Source organism: Melampsora larici-populina (genome assembly GCF_000204055.1).
Source record: "Melampsora larici-populina 98AG31 unplaced genomic scaffold MELLAscaffold_4, whole genome shotgun sequence".
Lineage (NCBI taxonomy): Eukaryota > Fungi > Basidiomycota > Pucciniomycetes > Pucciniales > Melampsoraceae > Melampsora > Melampsora laricis-populina.
The window spans coordinates 1,964,218-1,983,482 of record NW_006768768.1 but is presented as its reverse complement, the minus strand read 5'-3'; the positions used below and the strand labels follow the sequence as shown (position 1 = coordinate 1,983,482).

Genomic DNA, 19,265 nt, shown 5'->3' with positions numbered 1-19,265 from the left:
TCCCAAATCACACATTTGTGATAACCAGTCACACATTTGTGATTACTGATCACAAATGTGTGATTTGCCATCACACATGTGTGATCCCAAATCACACATGTGTGATTACTGATCATCAATGCGTGATTATAACTGATCACAAATGTGTGATTCGCATCACACATTTGTGATACCCAATCACACCTGTGTGATTCACAATCAAAATTGTGTGATTCCCAATCACCCATGTGTGATTCCAAATCACACAGGTGTGATCTCAAATCACACATGTGTGATCTCAAATCACACAGGTGTGATCCCAAATCACACAGGTGTGATCCCAAAACACACAGGTGTGATCCTAAATATTGAAAAGGAGCTACATACTGCAGGTTCTTTATCTCGACCTTGGTTGCTTACACGTTTCTCCCACTCGTCAATCTTCTTAGGATCCAGGAAAAGTGGTGGAGGTACCATTTGTTGCTCCTCATACTCCCGGCTCGCAGCAAGATGTCTCCGGTGTTGGAAGTTTCCATCTGTGCACACATGATAATCACATTCATCTGGTATATCATTCTGCTGAAGTGGACCAAAGCATCTAGGGCGGTTCATGGCGAGTACATCCAACGCTGAGAGATACAAAGCACATATAGTAAGTTGTTTCTCCTTTCTCAGCATATATCAAAATGCATCAATTGCTGAAGAAAGTGTTGTAATGATGGATCACACATTTGTGGTGAAGATCACACGCTTGTGAATTTGATCACATATGTGTGATGGAGATCACACATGTGTGATCTTGATTTCTTGTATGTCTTGTAAGACATTTGCTCGTTGCATATGTTGCATGCAGGTAGTTGTTTTGTGTATGTTTGGTGTGCACTTGTAAATGAATGTTAGAGACATTGAAGATTTGTATGTGAACTTGTGTAGTTGTGGTTTGAATTCCGACGCGGCGGCCGCGTCGGCGTGTCGGAGGGGAGGTCTTCGGCTTGTCGCCGATAGGAATGACCCGTTTCCTATCGGCGAGTATCCGAAGGGGCGGGTAGCCACAGGTGCACGGCACTCCGCAATCAGTCACATCGGATAGAGGAAACGTATTCATTTCAAAATTAATGAAGGAATTGAATCACCAACTAGGCATTCGGACGCAATCCTCGACGGCGTATCACCCCCAGACGGATGGCCAATCCGAAATAGCCAACAAGGCAGTGGAACAGTATTTACGCCATTTTGTTAGCTATAAACAAGATAACTGGACTGACTTATTAGACCTTGCAGAGTTTGCTTATAATAATAGTCCCCATACGTCGACCGGAATCTCACCGTTTAAGGCCAACTATGGATACGACATCACTTATTCACGAATTCCATCGAGTGAACAGTGCATACCAGCGGTAGAGGAGATGTTAGCTCAATTGAAGGAGGTCCAGGACGAATTAAGAGAATCACTTGTATTAGCACAAGAATCGATGAAAGCTCATTATGACAAAAGTAAACGTGACTCACCGGACTGGCAAGTAGGGTCAAAGGTATGGCTCGACGCGCGGCATATCTCAACAACAAGACCAAGCGCCAAATTTGCGCATAAATGGCTAGGTCCCTTTTCCATTCTAGAAAGGGTCTCAACGAATGCTTATAAACTGAACCTACCTGCATCTATGAGCCGCGTCCATCCAGTCTTCTCTGTAGGACTCCTGCGACCTTATGAAGAAAGCACAATAGCGGGACAACATCAAGAAACACCACCACCAATTATTGTGGACGAGGAAGAGGAATTTGAAGTAGCGGATATACTCAATAAGAGAAAGAGAGGCTCAAAAATCGAATACCTTGTTAGTTGGAAAGGGTATGGACCAGAAGATGATACTTGGGAACCAGAGGGTAGCTTAGGAAACGCAAAAGAATTAGTGGATAAGTTTAATAGCAGATACCCAGAGGCAGAAAAGAATTATAAAAGGACACGGAGGGTAAAGTGAGGGCAATGCTTTTTCCCTACTGGGGTTTTTTAATGCTAGCCCGGGGGAAGACGTCGGCCCAACAAAGGAGGGCGCGACGTAAAGGGGGAGTAGTGTTGTGATCCCTATAAGGTGATTATGCTTGTACTGAGTAGAGGGCCGCTACCATTAATCCCTGCGCGCCAGTTAGTTGTACACTCATGCTTCAATCTTAGTTACTATATCAGATCACCTATCTCTGATCTCTGATACTACCGAAGCCCATAACAGGCTGCTCTGACTTGGACAAGAAGGGGTGTTGGTTCTGGGATACAGTCCTGGGGATACAAGAGAGCGGAGAGTGGGGTGGTTCGACTTCCAAGGCTCACGGATCTCCACGCTCTCGTGAGATTGGAGGTTGAGAAGTCGAACCTTCTCAGGTCTGTTCTCGTCCCACAGGTGGTAGCTCTCAGTTTGGGCTCAACCTCCCCAAACCCGAGTGCTACTACTTATGGGACCATCCCCACACCACGTATAGGGTATTGAGTCTCAGTAGAGGCTAGGTATTCTAGGTGGAAGGACATATCTGAAGGGCTCTGTATTTCGTTATTGGGAGATATTACATGAGGATGATTATCTACGTTCCCCCAGTAGAACAAATCATTAACCCACCTTACTTGCCCGTACTTCCAAGAGGAATGGATTGCATAGTGTTCAGGAGCTCGCGGATGTACACTAAAGTCCATTCCTGAAGGAAGTAGGGAGTGACAGGTGTGTGAAGAAGCAACTGAGATGTCACTACTAGACTGTGACATCTGGTTGGCTGGGAATTTGGAAGAATTGGAAGAAGGAGAAAAATTTCTCCCACTCCAATCCAATTCCTCTCTCGACACATCCTGCACTCCCTCAGCAAGTTCAAGTTTCTATAGGATTCCTTCCCTCATAGAAAATTTCATAAAAAAAACAACATCTAAGATTACGTGGATGTGGAGACAGTTGAAAAGAAAGACAACTAAAACACCAGTTTACCAATCGAAGAACATGACTGAGATGATCAACCAGGATGAAGAGAAGAAGCAGGCGCATGCGCGGAAACTAAAAGAGCAAGCAGAAGGTCGATCTCGAAGAGCTCATTCTTGTGCACCACCGATGGATGAAGGAGACCCACTCGGATCGCAACGTGACCACATGTCGACACCCCTGGAAGACAACCTTATCAACCAGATGAAGGAGGTCTCGAATGATCATGGCACAAACCCACTGATGGTCGAAGTTCCAGGCAGAAGTACTAGATATCTGTCTTCAAGTCTTATAGATCGGTTTTTTTCTAAGGTCACGTGACCCGAAATTCACCTCGTCCACCTCATTATCCTTAACTTTTTATCATTCTCAACAACCTCATTTCCTTCATCACCTCGCGCGCGATGCCGCCAGACGCGTCCGACAAGGACCAAATGGTCGAGGACGATCCAGGCTCCAATTCGACCTCGCGTTGGTCGAACCCAACCGCGTCTAGCCAAAATGACGACGCGATCGCGGCTTTCCTCAAAGGTTCGGAAAACGGTTTACCCCAAATCGAGATCACCACCGAAAGTCTAGGAACAACCCCCAAACGATCGGAAGTACCTCTCCTAGCAGAGTTTGCTAAGAAAAGGGCTCGTACGAGCACCCCTGGCTTAACAACCCAGGACTATGTCCAATCAGTAACGGGTACTCCTCGTTCCGAAAGGATGGCTAGACTAGTCCCTGGCTGTGAGGAGGATCGTTCCCTCACAGTCATGCTAGCGAAGCTTGTGGCGGTCGCGAACGACGTCATGCAGCTCCCGGCTAAGGGTCGACTGGCGAAACAGGTCCATATCGACGTGGATTCCTGCGCCGATATACTGGTTTTAATCAACGCTGCGTATGACCAGCATCAGTTTGAAAAAACGAAGAAATCCCTCTTCCATAGACCGGCGTCCGCTCTTGCAGGCTCCAAAAGGGCAGTGGCGCCGTTAATGAACCCCCCACAGACAAGCTCACCAGCAGCTTTTGATTTCCAAGCATCGTCGTTTAACGAAAAGCTTGATGTTCTCAGCGAACAAATGGCAATTTTAACTGAGCATTGTAAGCCAGCTAATACCCATAGAAAACAACCAGGTATGAACCCAGCTAGCTCGTACGCTGCAGCTGCATCAAAAAACAACGGAACCCAGGCACAGGCCCAACAAACGGGTCCAAAGCCAGGCCACCGTCAAGCCACCAAGCCTAAGACAAAGAAACGTCTAGCAAACACGATCACACTGACCCAAATGGACAAGAGCAAAGTTGCTCTGGGGACTTTATCCATAACCCAGCTCATTCAGGGGTTCAACAACGCCTTCAAAACAAGCAGCACAAAGATGAATGACTCTGCAGAATCAACAATCTCGGTGAAGACTGTTCAACGTCTCCCATCAAACGATCTAGTTTTACACTTCGAAAATGCAAACACTGCTGAGCGCGTTCGATCCACAGAAAAGGAGTGGTTGCCATCAGTATCAGCCTCGCTACAGGTGAAACAGGAACACTATACAGTACTTGTTCATGCGATCCCAACCTCGTTTGACCCTGATATCACGAGTCACAAGGAGGAGCTCATAGCCTCAAACCCTGACCTCTTAAGTGAGGTAGCCTTCATCCGATGGCTCAACCCCAAACTTAAGGATGATCCATCGAAGAGATACTCCACCCTCCTCATAGGCCTCGACACGCAAGTGCAGGCCGACAAATGTGTCAAAGAGAAAGTTTGGTTTGGCCGAGGCCTTCATAAAACGGAAGCAGGCAGAGACCCACCTAAGAGATGCTATAATTGCAGGAAGACAGGACACACAGCTCCTTCGTGCCCGTCCCCTGCCATGTGCCCATACTGTGGCGAAGCCCACCACGCCCATACATGCCCTAAGAAAGGTACCACACCAATGAAATGCACAGCATGTGTAAGATCATTGACTAAGATGGACCCCACAAAATCAGTCAAGAGTCTATTTGACTCCAACAACCATGACCTCCTGCACTCACCATTCCACCCCCAATGTGCTACGAGAATTGCTGAAGGTCTGCCTCCGTATAACCCGAGCGCCTCACCAAAGATCATAGTCACCAGAGAAGCCGAGATTCCTAACACCCAATGTTAGAGAACCTACGGAAAAAATCACCTTACCTGATACTGAGGCAATTTTACAATTAAATTGTTGCCATTCTCCTGACACATCAAATTCTCTCTTTAATTCTGAATTAACTAACTTATTTGCTATCCTATCACTCCAAGAACCAACAGTAAATAACATTGATTATTTACCCCAAGAACATATGAACTGGACTCTCATAAGCCCCACACCGAGCAAACGAAACTCAGGTGCAAGGCCCAGAGCGTGTCTGTACATTAGAAAAGACCTTAACGCACAAGTTAACCCCCTCCCATCGACATCCAGAGACATCGCGGCGTGTACAATCATTTTTGCATCCGGCTTTAAGCTGCTTGCCATAAGTGTATACAACGACGCAGCAATCTTCTCTGGTTTCACAGCTTACGACACGCTCATGAAGAGCCTCCCGCTAGAGATACAACAACTCCCGACAATTATCAACACTGACAGTAATTTACACTCCCCGATATGGAACCCTCCACATATTGACACACAGGACCGAGACGCGGAAAGACTAATGGACCTCATGTCCCAGTGGGATATGCGCCTACGATCACCGTGCGGAATTGCCACCTTCGGAGTGGGATCTAGAACAACACTTGGTACATCAATAGACCAAGTCTGGGTAAACAAAGCCCTAGACGAGGCTATTCAACAATGTACCATCGACGAAGAAGGCCTTACCAGCCACTTCTCCGATCATCAAGCCATTATCACTACACTCCTCACACGTACCAACTCACCCACCATCAGCAACGAAATACGAACCCGGAAGAACTGGAAGGCAGTTGAAAAAATCGGGCTAAAAACTGATGTCCAACTGAATCTACCAAAGATCCAGCCGCTCACGACACGAGAGCTGATTGAAGACTTCGACAGAGCAATCATTACAGCCATCACAAACGCACTCAACACTCACTCCCCGTGGAAACCACCGCTTGGTAAGCATAAAAAGTGGTGGAACCCACAAACTCTTGGACCGCTACGCCAGGCCGCCCTGAAAGCTGAACGAAAGATGAAGAAAACAAGGTGTGAAGAAGACCGAACAATCTTCAAAATAGCCAGAAACAAATTTAAGTTAGCGGTTGAAAAAGCAAAAGAAAACAATTGGCGAACTTACCTGTCAACCCTCACTCATGAAACACTTTTTCAAGCCAAGAAATACGCATCAGGAAGACAGCCGTCATCAGTCATCAATACCTTAATCACGAGTGAAGGAGCAACATGTACGTCGAATGCCGAGAAAGCTAACGCACTGTTCAATGCTACATGTGTAGCAACAGCTCCCTGCAACCTACAGGATACATTGAACCTCGAATTCCCGCTATCTGAAGATTCTAAACCAACCAAGACAAATATGCCCCGAATTCTCACCTCTCTCACAAAAGATTCACTAACTACCATCATCAACGCAGCACCTCCGCAAAAAGCACCAGGCAACGATGGTATCCAGAATTGGGTGTGGCAAACCGTGTGGCCAGTGGTATGTAGACACGTGCTCACACTTTTTCAATGCATCACTATAACAGGCATCTTTCCTACAAGGTGGAAAGAGGCGAAGACAATCATGATTCCTAAGCCAGGAAAATCAGATTATACCTCGCCGTCTTCCTTTCGTCCCATTGCGCTACTCAACACCATTAGCAAATTTTACGAGAAACTCATCACGACACACCTCTCACAACAAATTGAAAAGCAGCAACTACTCAATCAAGGCCACTATGGCGGACGACCCAACAGGTCGAGTCAAGAGGCACTAGTCCACCTGGTAGCTTTTGTCAGGGCTGAGTGGACCAAAGGCAATATAGTAGGAGCCATGTTTGCTGACGTTAAATCAGCTTTTCCGTCAGTTCACCACCCCCGCCTCATAGATACTCTCGAGAAGAAGGGAATACACTCAGAGACAATAAACATCATCAATGAGTTCTTATCAAATCGATCAACACGCCTGACGTTCAACGGTTTCGAATCAACCCCATTCGGGCTAACTCACGGGTTACCTCAGGGGTCCCCCTTATCACCTTTACTTTATCTCATCTATAACTCCTCTTTACTTGATATTGCTAACCCAATACCTTGGGCAGAGGCTCTCGGATTCGTAGACGATGTGATACTACTTGCATCGGCTCCGGACCAACACCAACTCCAATCAAAAATGAAAACACTCACATTCAGACAAACCAAGTGGGCAGAAAAACACAGAGCTATCTTCGACACGAAAAAGAGCCATTGGATGATTTTCAGCACAGGAAAAATCAACAAACCTCCTACAATCGACTTTGGGACCCAAAAGGGCCTTATTCCTCAAGAAAGCGCAAAATGGCTTGGAGTCACTCTCGACAGCCAGCTGAAATTTGCTCAACATTGACGCGACGTTATTGCCAAAGGTAAGCAAAGATCTGGCTTTATTGCATCCCTAACCAAACTCGAGTGGGGGATCCCCCCCCATCTCATGAGGATACTCCTTTCGGCAACAGTACACGCTGCTACAGACTATGGTGTAGCGGCGTGGTCACCATTCGACCCACAGGATTACTTCCTGTCTCACTTGGCCACCATCGACAACACCTGTGCCAGAGCGGCATTAGGCGCTCTACAATCAACTCCGAAAGTTTTTCTACAGCACGACATGAACCTGTCTAGACCAGCCACACGCTTAAAAGCAAAGGTAATGAATTTCATTGCCATGTCTCTTACAAAACCTAGCCATCACCCTCTGTTCTCGTTCATCCAACAAGCACAGGCATCGAAACCACGCTCCCATCGCAACATATTTCATCAATTCTTCCAGCACGAGTTGGGTAAAGAATTTGACGAATTTACCACACAGCTCCCGGTGGATCCCTCAACAATCCTTACGAAACCAACCAACTTCTCGACAATGATACAGGAGAAAGAAGAATTGGCCATCATAGGCACGAACTTGCTCCGCCACTCAGACCAACACCTCATCATCTACACCGATGGATCTAGAATCCCAACAAAAAACACGGCAGCTGCCGTGTGGTGTCAGAACAACAACAAATCTCGAGCACAATACCTAGGCAAAGCCCGATTGCACGGTATCTTCCAGGCCGAATACAAAGGGGTCCAACTTGGACTCGCCCTCGCATTACAATTCGCAACAACTCTCACAAGAAGAATCTCAATCATCCTTGACAACCAATCGGTTATCAAAGACTTGAACAACTGCCCCCTCAACATCGCCACACTGATAGATAGAAAAGAAACATTCAAAGTCCTCACGTACATCAAAGCAGCGTTCGATGATGTGCAAATCACAATCAGATGGTGCCCTGGACACAGCGGTGTCAAAGGTAACGAAATAGTTGATAAGATAGCTAACGGTATGGCGAAGCGCGAGCTGCCAAGTACCTTTACTTCCACTCCAACCCTAGCAGGATTCACCACAGCAATCAAAGCCTGGTCCAAGCTCGACGAAAACAACTTCAGCCAAAGCAACATCAAAAGACTAGGATAGCAACCTACACCTATGAAACACATCAAGGCGTTGAAAGGCCTTCTCAAGCACGAATGCGCAACGATAACCCAACTTAGGTCAAATCATGTTTACCTCAACTCGTACTTATTCAAACACAATCAGAAATTTGACCCTGTGTGCGATTGCCACGAGGGAATCGAAACTACTGAGCATTTTCTATTCATTTGCCCCAGATTTCAGAAACAACGACAAAAGCTCATCAATGACATCAACGAACTACAACTACCAGAATCCACTGACATACTCAAGAATCCAAAGGCTTTCAAGCAACCCTGTGCCAGCAACGCAACGCACCGCAACACGAGTGTTTTTTGGTGCGTTGCTCCGCAACACGCAGCACAAACCTGCATTACATGCTGCGCTGCGGTAAGTACCGCAACAACAAATGGTGAGGTCAGGTTGCGCGGCGCCTTGACCGTCGCGCAACGCAACAGGCGCAACAGCGCCAAAAAAACGCCAAACTGTGATTTTTTTTGGGCAGCAACGCAACAAATGTTGTTGCGGCCCAAAAAATCCATCGATTTGACAAATGATGTTGCGCTGCGGGTCAGGCCGCAACCTAGAATTTGATTCTATGTTGCGCTGCGGTCAGAAAAACCGCAACGCAGGCGCAGCGCAACACGCAACACCTGCGTTGCTGGCCCAGGGTTGTTTCAAGAGTATCACTGATTTCAGCAACTCGACCTGGAGGCTTAAACACCGGTGGGTGTGGGCCAAGATAACGGACGAAGAAGCACCTCAAAACACCACAATCCCCTCTACCCAATCATTTAACATGTAACCCCATCCTTTAGCGCCACGATTTGTAACAAATAACACTTGTAATACTTTAAACAGCCAGCACGTGACCTTTTCCCCACAGGGGTTTTTACCGGAAGCGGAGCACAAGTAGTTAAAAGTGCCTGATAGCCTACGGCTCAGGAGGCACTTAAAGCAATGCATAAAAAAAAAAAAAGTTTCTATAGGATTCCTTCCCTCATAGAAAATTTCATAAAAACCCACCCACCTCCCGGGTTGAGAAGTCGAACCTTCTCAGGTCTGTTCTCGTCCCACAGGTGGTAGCTCTCAGTTTGGGCTCAACCTCCCCAAACCCGAGTGCTACTACTTATGGGACCATCCCCACACCACGTATAGGGTATTGAGTCTCAGTAGAGGCTAGGTATTCTAGGTGGAAGGACATATCTGAAGGGCTCTGTATTTCGTTATCGGGAGATATTACATGAGGATGATTATCTACGTTCCCCCAGTAGAACAAATCATTAACCCACCTTACTTGCCCGTACTTCCAAGAGGAATGGACAAGAGATTTCAAAAATATGTGAAACTACCTGAGACGGAAATGGGAACTTTATAGAAGCTCGTAATTAGAGCACGCTCAGGTAACAGTAGTGAGAGTGAAAAGTAAACACTCGAACCTTTATAGAAGCTCGTAATTAGAGCACGCTCAGGTAACAGTAGTGAGAGTGAAAAGTAAACACTCGAACCTGTTCGAAAGGACAAGGTAACTGGACGTGAGGAAATGGACTTTTGGATGATGACAGTAAAAAGTTCAGATAATAGTATTTCTTTCTGCACACCTTTATAGAAGCTCGTAATTAGAGCACGCTCAGGTAACAGTAGTGAGAGTGAAAAGTAAACACTCGAACCTGAGGAAAGTAAAGGAATCAATAACAAAGAAAGAAATAATAAAGTAATATGCTAATAGCTAACCTGTTCGAACGAACAAGGTAACTGGACGTGAGGAAATGGACTTTTGGATGATGACAGTAAAAAGTTCAGATAAGGAAAAAGGAAAAACAACAGTGCGAATTCAGAGAGCAACTACTAATAGGTGAAAAACTCAATCCTCTCTTTCCCAATCCGTCATATTCATTCTACCTCATCCATGTTTCATCTCACCACGTGTACTCATCCCAATCCGTCAATAACGTGTTCAAGTTGTGGTTATCTAATAGTTAGGTTACCTACCGGTGATGGTGAAGTAGGTACGTTAAGTTCAAGAAAATACGCAATCGCAATCACAATCTCACGATCAAGCCTCGTGGTTTTGGGTTGTATCACATCGACTATAAAATCAATCCATCGAGTCTCAAAGGCGCTTTGAAAAGGCTTTTAAAGCTCTCTCGTATGAACAATGTTTACTTTACCCCCGGGGGGGGTACATTCGCTCTTAGGCCGCTTCTTTGATTTAGGATCTTTCTTGAATCCAAATTCGACGCTTTTTTCCACTGAGATATATTTTCACATTGTGTACGAAAAGGAAACCCTCACATAAGTTGATCGGAAATCAGCTTAATGAAAAGGTGGGCTTTCAGCCTACAATCATCTTAAGACGGATACTCTTGAAAGATCCGAACAGATTTGGACTTGCGTCTGTAAAGACAGTGTATTCCATCGACGTACTCCTCATGGATATTACATGCCAAGATAGTTTGTTACCTTTCTCGGAAATGGTTGATGGGATCAGTAATCCAACGATCCCTTTGCTACTGGAAGTTGGAATTGCTTGACCTGTTATCCTGAATAATTTTTTATCTGACTGCTCTTGGGTTTAAATAACTGGATCGATTCGACAAATTTGGCGCAGTTCTTTTCCTGAGCGAATCTGATTTGCTCAGAAATAATCGCTCCCAAGCGAATTCAAGATGGGAGAACGCGTCTGTTCAGCTTCTGAACAATTCTCCAAATAAGCGCACTCTGAGTCTGAGCCAACGATATGTTGAGTATCAACGTCTTTCAAGTCATCCCTCGTAATTTTTAATATTGGAGATGGTGTCCCAGTTTGCATCCTTTCAGGGCGAAGGCCATCGACCTCAAAGAAATCCATCCATTGCTCTACGATCAGGAACATGGATCATGTGGTAAATTATGATTCTAATGCCAACCAACATCATTTTTTATTTTCGATAACTTTCGACTATACAGAACTTCCCTGGCACTTTCTTCTTTCTCGCTCAGCACTTCACTTCCCTTAGATACCATCCTCCTCTCACTTTACCAAAAAACTCATCACATCTTGCAAATCTTGTCATCCGTCAATCTCAGTTCTTTGAATATTTCTTGATTGATATATCACCATCTTTGAGCTTTTCTTGATATACTTCCTTGCACCCTCTTCCTACTCTTTTCAAAACGAAATCATCATCATGAACTGCTTTGATGCTTTCTTCGACTCAATGAACGCGCCAAAGACTCCGAGGAAGCGCACCATATCCCATGTGGAGGTGAGTAGTCTTCTTTCATTTCTATTCCCTAAATTTCAACGACACCATCTCATTTCTTTTTTCCCTCAAATCAAGAACTCGGTCGCGACTTTGGATTCAACGGCTCACCACAAGCGATCTCGATCTGGTCCATATCAACCTCCGGCTTTACCATACATCTTTACCGAAAGAGAGATGAACTTGATGGACTCGCCGAAAGAGTTGGATGACGACAGAGAGAGGGAAAGAGACCAGGTACGACGTCGAACCATGGCACTTAGCCAATCTTTTCATTTTTTGCACATCAATTGTTCGCAATCATAATCTAATCCTTATCGCTCACATTCTTGCACATCTTTCAACTGATAGGAGCATACCTCGCGATTCGATGATGGAACAGCTCTGAAGAAGGCTTTGGACTTATTAATGTCCCCTCCTACTTCAACTCCCGCTGCACTGAGTGATTGCAGAACCAGTCCGTCGTCCTTCTCATCATCGGCGACATCATCACCACTCATATCGCGGAGGGCGATACGTCATTACAGGAGGCCAGCGGGGCCCGTAACGGATCCGACGAGAACAGTTCCCATGTTGCAACTGATTGAGCCAGAGGAGACCCCACAATGGTTGCAACTGTCCAAGATCTTTGAGGAAAACGAATCAGCCATGATCAACTACGATCTCCTGCTTGTACCTGGGACGCCATTGCCGGAAGCTCAACCGGAATTTGACATTCAACCCTCACTCGTCGCTGCTCATCCACCGGAGGATGAGGACGCGAAATATCTTGCTGACTTAGAGGCTCTGATTGAGGCTTATTTTTGATCTCTTTGATCACTCTATCTCATTGTTTCATCGTTTCATTTTCTCATTTTCTTTTATCAGTTCAAGCGTATGTTCATTTGCATTTCAAGTACAACCAGGAAGTTCAAGTTTTATAAGTTTTTGTACAACACTCAAAATAAAATCACCATACATTGTCGTTCACCAGTTGTAATTTACCTCACCGTTTGCTTTCTAGCTGTATGCGTATCAAGTAGCACAACATCAAAAAATGTAAAATGTAGTTTTTGTAAGGATCTGGTCCAGAGTTTGGACGTCAAGTGAGGATACGCTCTGCTATCTGATGAAATCGTCTAATTCCGTCGAGATGAAAAATATCTTGGACACTCTCAATAAGACATTTGGCTCTTGTACTTTCGCGTTCACTATGCTCACATCGTTTGACTGGCACTTTGATTCGAATACAATAGAAACCACAGTTCTCCTCACAGCCTTCGTGTGCAGTTGATGATTATTGCAAGAAAAGCAACTTCCCATTTGGGTCGACGTTCCAGCAGGCCATCTGATTTATTTTGAACAAAAGTAGACAACATAATCATACATTTCCAAGAGATAAGACCAATCTTGAGAAATCTCACAAGTTCAATTCTAAAGTGTATGGTTTAGCCTACTTCAACTTCGACCCACCAATTATCAGCTTCATAACCATGATTCAGAATCCTATAAGTATTTTGAGAATCTTGAACCGAAGTTACATTCGAGAGTTGATTTTGAGGTACATGGGTAAGTCCAACAACTGTTGCAGCTTGATGAATTAAATCATTCAATTCACCTTCTTTGAATAAATGATAAAATCGATTAAAAGTAACAGGTTGTGAAGTGCTAGGATCTTGTGTGACCCAAGGTACGAAAACATCTTGAATTTTATCTTTCTTTTCGTCTTCTTTATTTTCTAATCTAATCTGAGTTTCATCTTTGAGACTTTTTGCTGGTAAAAGCTTACGATTTTCAAAGCTTCGATTCGATCTTTGACCTTGTTCAAAAGCCCAAACGAAAATCAATAGTTTTCCTTTCTTATCATATCTATTTTTAGGTTTAATAAGTTGAAGTAAAGATTGAATAGATTTAGATCTTCTTTCAAAGGTTGAAAGATGATGTAAAGTTGCAATCGAAATTATAAAATCAAATGAAAAATTAGATCTGATGGGTAAACTTAGACAATCTCCATTTAATAATTCAGGATTCGATTGATGGTTTGATGAAAGTGAAAGTAATGAGATTGATCGGTCTAATCCTATTAGAAGGTATCTTGATTCTTCATTCAATAATGATTGTGGATCTTTGGCTCCGATTGGAATTTCAGAATTTGTTGATGATTGAGAATTGAATGTCAGATTATGTCCATGGAGATATTTACCTGTCAAAAACAATAAACAAGAATCAGACTTACATTCAGGACTTCAAGTTTGAATGCGAATTGGAAAAAGAATGACGCGACGTACCGTTTCCAGATCCAACATCTAAACCTATGGAGCCCATCGGCTGATTTTTGAGAAACTCGTTCACTATCGGCCATGGTTTATATCTAGTCTGTGAGAAATGATGAGCTATTGATTGATAAACTTCATGAACATGATTCTTTTCATAATCGACTGCTGAGAAGTCTTCGTCATTGGACTGAGATTCGTTTGTCATTCTTTAGGTCTTTGTTAAAGTTTTCTATAATCTTTCCTAGAAATCTGGATCGTTTTACCTCATTTTGTAGGAGGTTGAGTAAGTTGACCGTTGGACCGATATGAGTCGGAGTTCATCGAGTGTTTTGAGTTTTTGTTGGTTTCAACTTGAATTTCTCCTCAGCCGAGGAACTACATTTTCAAAAACTGCATTTTCATGTCAACTTTTCACAAAAACCATTGCTATACAAGCCTCTACACGCGCAAGGATTTCCTGACGAAAGGAAAGTTCTCAAGACCTGAACAGATGTGTACTTCATGTGAAGACTAAATGCCATCTGATCGCGAAATGCTCATGAATTGACCTTGAAATTCAGAGTTACAGCCTTTTGCCCACTAACGCGTGATGGAGGAGGATCGAGAGGAGGTCGAATTCAAGGGAGCTTCTCCCGATATTTGTCAATCACTGGCCGGAATCAATGAGTATAACACAACATACTGTACGACAAAATTATCCAACGGTATTTGAAGACAACAGGAAAGTAGAACATAAATCAGCCTGTTTCGGTAGGATTGAGAAGGATAGGCACTGATGTAGATGAATCACGATAGCATACATCTGTTGGCACACGTAGCTTGAGTTTGAGTGCTGATGGAGCTAAACAAAAGGTATGAATGGTTTCTTTGTTTTGAGGAACTCAATAAAGACAAGCTTTTTCATCATTCTCACTCTTCTGTTGTACTTCTTTGGGGGATACCAGTGTCTCTATGGGGGTAGGCCTTTCATTCTCCAATTCTCACTCTTCTGTTGTACTTCTTTGGGGGATACCAGTGTCTCTATGGGGGTAGGCCTTTCATTCTCCAGTCATACTAGTTGACTAAATCTCTCATGCAAGAAATTTTGCGAGGTAAAATGCTTATGATCTCTTCTCTTTGAATTACTTTATTAACACGTTCAGGGTTAATATATATACAAAATCATTCATCAAATGGAATCTTTCTACAAAACGGACATGAAATAATATATAAACTGGCAGCAAGATTAGTGAAGCACTCTTTCTCGCAAATCTTATGACTCTTGTGACAGGGGAATTGAACGTATCTCTGACCGTCTTCGAAGTTGGTGATGCAAATTGAACATTCTTCTCTGTCGTCTTCCTTTACGTCGGGTTGGGATCGAAATACGTGACAGTGCTCAGATGATAAACGTGAATAGATCAACAGCCCTGACCACGCGTCGGACTCGACGGCGAGTGACGGAATTCGATCAATTGCGGAAAGATTCAAGTTGCCAGTTTCGGGCATCGAGCGGAGAGAATCATAAAGAGACCTGTTTCTTCGAGATGCTAGATTTGCTAGTGCAGCAGGATTACCAACGTATAGAAAACCGTTCATCATGGCCTCCATCATTTCTGTCGAAAGGGCATCTTGTATAGCGGTAGGGATCACTCGGGTTTCGTTTGGATCTGTCGTGACTTGATCAAGTGTTTGCTGAAGGGTGGAAAGATCTTTTACGAGTTGCTTGTAAGTCTCGTCAGTTCGGTTGGGGTCTTGGTTTATTATGTCTTGGTCCATTATGTTTGTTGTGAAAGTTGAAAGATTTTGAGCGTTTGAAAAGATTTTAATTCTAGATATTCCAGATATCAATGGGAGTCGTTCACGATTGAGTCGGAATGGCTTGGTCAGTAAAACGGAATAGTTGCTAACTACATAGCTCTTTTATAGGCGTATGGACACAATGAAGGGCGGTCGCGGTTCAGCACTTCGGAAAAGCCCCTCAAGCTGATACCACCCATGATCTGCTTTCGATGGAAGGCTTCGAGTCTTCTTCTTTCTTAATTTCGCATTTGCTGCAATTCCTGACCATGGAATGCATGTTCAGCGTAAAGCGAAGTCACTCCAGAATTGTAGTTCGCCCTCATACTTTTCAAAAGGCCGGGATTCTCGTGGTGCTTATCAGTCATTCGGCTGACAACGCATAGTCGTGAAAGCTCTGTAGCAGAAAGAAATTTCAATAACTCGTCTAGGTACAATTGAAGCCTTACGTACTAAGATCAGAGGCTTTGCACAATCAACCCAAAGTCAAGTTTTCGCATTATGAAAAAGCACGTGTTCCACATTAATACGACGAGGGAAAATGCATGAAATTCTGTGATTCCTTATTTAGGCTATTACCTTTGTTCTCGACTTACGCGCTTTTCGCGCTTTTTCTTTCCTCGATGCTTTTCCTTCTTTCCTATTTTATTGTATTTTCTTTTCATCATTATCTACTTGTAGAACGGATCTTGCCAGATCCGTCCCGACCACACACTATGTTTCTTGTGGACCGAATCCTACAACACCGGATTCGGCCATCTCTCTCATTTCTCCTCTCGTATCTCGACGATCTTCGATCGTCTCTTGTTGTACCACTTTCACTCCATTTCCTTTTTCGTATTCCAGCCAAAGATGCTCGACTATATAAGATCATCGCATCTTCCCTGTAATTCAAACACTAAGTTACTTCCTGCTTACAATTCGAACCCCATCATTGTGAGTAGAATCACAAATATATATATTTTTTTTTTTTTATCTTTTCTTTTTTCCTAACCATTAAATATCATCGCTCCCAATTGATATCGAAAAAGGTTCAGTTAATCTGTGATCATTCTAACTTTGTGTTTCTCTATATCCTTTTCTTTAGATTCCCCTTATCGAAAATTATATAACCAGAAACCCTGCAACCCAACAATCCAGTTTAACACCGTCGTAAGTTTTCGTAATTCCCTAGCTAGTTATTCCGATTTCCCTCCGACACCTTCCCTTCGATTAGTTAGATCAAAAGACTAAGAACCCTCTTTCTCCTTACACACACAGAAAACAACCAAAACCGTTCAACAACAAACGCCTACTCATCGCGATTTATTACTATCAGATTTTTGAATCTTTTGTTAACAAATTACAACTACTCCTTTTTGAAGAGATTAGTAATCGTACGTTTTATTTACTTAGACTCTGATCAAGTCTTGAACCCACCCTCACGAATCATTCCTTATCTTTTTATTTTACTCGTTTTTGTCTTATCTCCCTAGATAACCACTCAAGAATGGAAGAAGCATCCCAATATGTTCAGATTCCTGCCGAAGACCTACGCATGATCCGGGCACAACTTGAACAGTTTGGTATCGACGCTCACCATCGTGATCAAAATCATGCCCAAGAAATTGGTAATCTTAGGAATCAACACGAAAACGTCTTGCACCAACAGGCAAATCAGATCAGCCACCTTGAGAACCAATTAAATGATCGAATCAATAACCCGGCTCCACCAAAACCGGATGCCTTTAGGGCCGAGCCACGAAAATTCACCGGATATGGTGATAATGCTCAATTATGGTTTTCTGAACTAGAATCTAACTTCAAAATGCACCGCTACCCAGAAGCTTCTTGGGGAGAGATGATCGGCCCGTATTTAGACGAAGAATCACTTATGTTCTGGCATGAGACTCGTAAGGCTCAAGGCGGAACTATTACAGACTATGAAGACTTCAAGGCTCATTTCTTAAATCAATAGGACTTCGACCTCATGATTGAAGAGACCTTAGAAAATATTAAGGTCTGTTACTACAAAGGCGATATCAACAATTATATCCTTCGGTTCAGAAAATTAATGGCCTATCTACCATCGGATGTCCTCTCTTTCCAAGCTCGCAAATTCTCCTTCGCCGACAAACTTCCGGCCCATTACAGAGAAAAAATCAATAACAAGACTGATATCAGAACCAAGAAAGATAGGAATTAATCTACGCTGCTGCCAGAGAAGCCAAACGTACCGTCAAGATCAATAATCGAAGTTTTAAAAACGATGATCAAAGAACTTCGACTTCTCACAGAAATTCCGACAAGAAGCCTTCTTTCAGTTTCAACCGCAACAGTTTTTGTTCCCACAGTCACTCAAGCCATTTCGGTAAACCTCACGCTGTTACCAACAGTTCGGGACCTATGGACCTAGACTCAGTAGATATGTCAAAGGTAGAATGTTATAATTGCCACGCTATGGGACATATGTCGGATAAGTGCCCTAAAGGACCAAAGAAGAAATCTTTTAACTCGAAGAATCGTCATCACAACTCTGATTGACGAAAACCTAACCTTCTTGTCTTTGAACATCTCCCTTTCCATCCTGATGTTTCCAATTCTCTTGATTCCTTTATCTCACCGTTTCAAGATTATGAGCTTCAAGAAGAAGAACCTTTCATCACCCCCTTCTCGGATGCAAATGGACAGGTCTTTCGTGCTTCTATAGAGTCATCTGAAAGCTTAGATGGCCCTACTGAAGATGGAAGAAAAGATCTAGAAGAATACAAGAAGAATTATGTAGAAACTTTACGCGACATAGAACCCGAAACTTTGCTCAACTTATCAAAAGAAAGGGAAGTGGTTGCTAGAGTCATCAGAGAAGCAAAGGATTTTCGCTGCTGTAAATCGTGTAAAGGCTATGGAAATGAGGACAGTCCTCCCACGACCTCTACAGGTATCAGTTACTTCGACTTAAGCCCTCAAGACTTCAACGATTCCCACAAGAAGAGATCTCATGTTGATAGTCTCACAGATCAAGATACTCCGAAAGACCTAATTAACGCACCTCTTGTGCACCTGAAACTCGGACCCGACCCGAGGATACTATTACATGTATCCTCGCAGCGGATCCGAAGGAAAGCGGGCAGATGCATCCTAAGATGCTAGGATGCATCTTTTGTAACCTCGTGAGGCTCTAAGTCGAACACATGCAAAGTACTTGACCATCTTTCACACTTCCTCACACATCTTACCAGCGCTTTTCACATTGTTTCACACTCCAACCCGCCTTCAACCAGTTTTCGAACAAGATAGCCTTCACACTTATTCACCCATCTATCTTCACACCTCTTCACCCATCTATCTTCACACCTCTTCACCCATCTACACGGTTTTCACATCTCATCACCAAACACTCCAAACTTCACAATACTCTCTAAAGTTACCCTTCACCACCTTTCACA

The 19,265-nt window shown here is 43.7% G+C and overlaps 3 protein-coding genes across 3 annotated transcripts; 1 reads left to right on the top strand and 2 right to left on the bottom strand.

Annotated features, from left to right (window-relative positions):
• Positions 1 to 11,731: 11,731 nt before the first annotated feature.
• MELLADRAFT_59999 (uncharacterized protein) lies at positions 11,732 to 12,613 on the top strand (the record flags this gene model as incomplete). Its single annotated transcript, XM_007405670.1, has 3 exons — positions 11,732 to 11,809; positions 11,885 to 12,043; positions 12,158 to 12,613. The coding sequence occupies 3 exons, from the start codon at positions 11,732 to 11,734 to the stop codon at positions 12,611 to 12,613; spliced, it is 693 nt and encodes a 230-aa protein (XP_007405732.1).
• Positions 12,614 to 13,233: 620 nt separating this feature from the next.
• MELLADRAFT_76777 (uncharacterized protein) lies at positions 13,234 to 14,378 on the bottom strand (the record flags this gene model as incomplete). Its single annotated transcript, XM_007405540.1, has 2 exons — positions 13,234 to 13,988; positions 14,074 to 14,378. 2 exons carry the CDS (start codon positions 14,264 to 14,266, stop codon positions 13,234 to 13,236), a joined length of 948 nt encoding a protein of 315 aa, XP_007405602.1.
• Positions 14,379 to 15,222: 844 nt separating this feature from the next.
• MELLADRAFT_59997 (uncharacterized protein) lies at positions 15,223 to 15,819 on the bottom strand (the record flags this gene model as incomplete). Its single annotated transcript, XM_007405539.1, has 1 exon — positions 15,223 to 15,819. One exon carries the CDS (start codon positions 15,817 to 15,819, stop codon positions 15,223 to 15,225), a length of 597 nt encoding a protein of 198 aa, XP_007405601.1.
• Between the last annotated feature and the right edge of the window lie 3,446 nt (positions 15,820 to 19,265).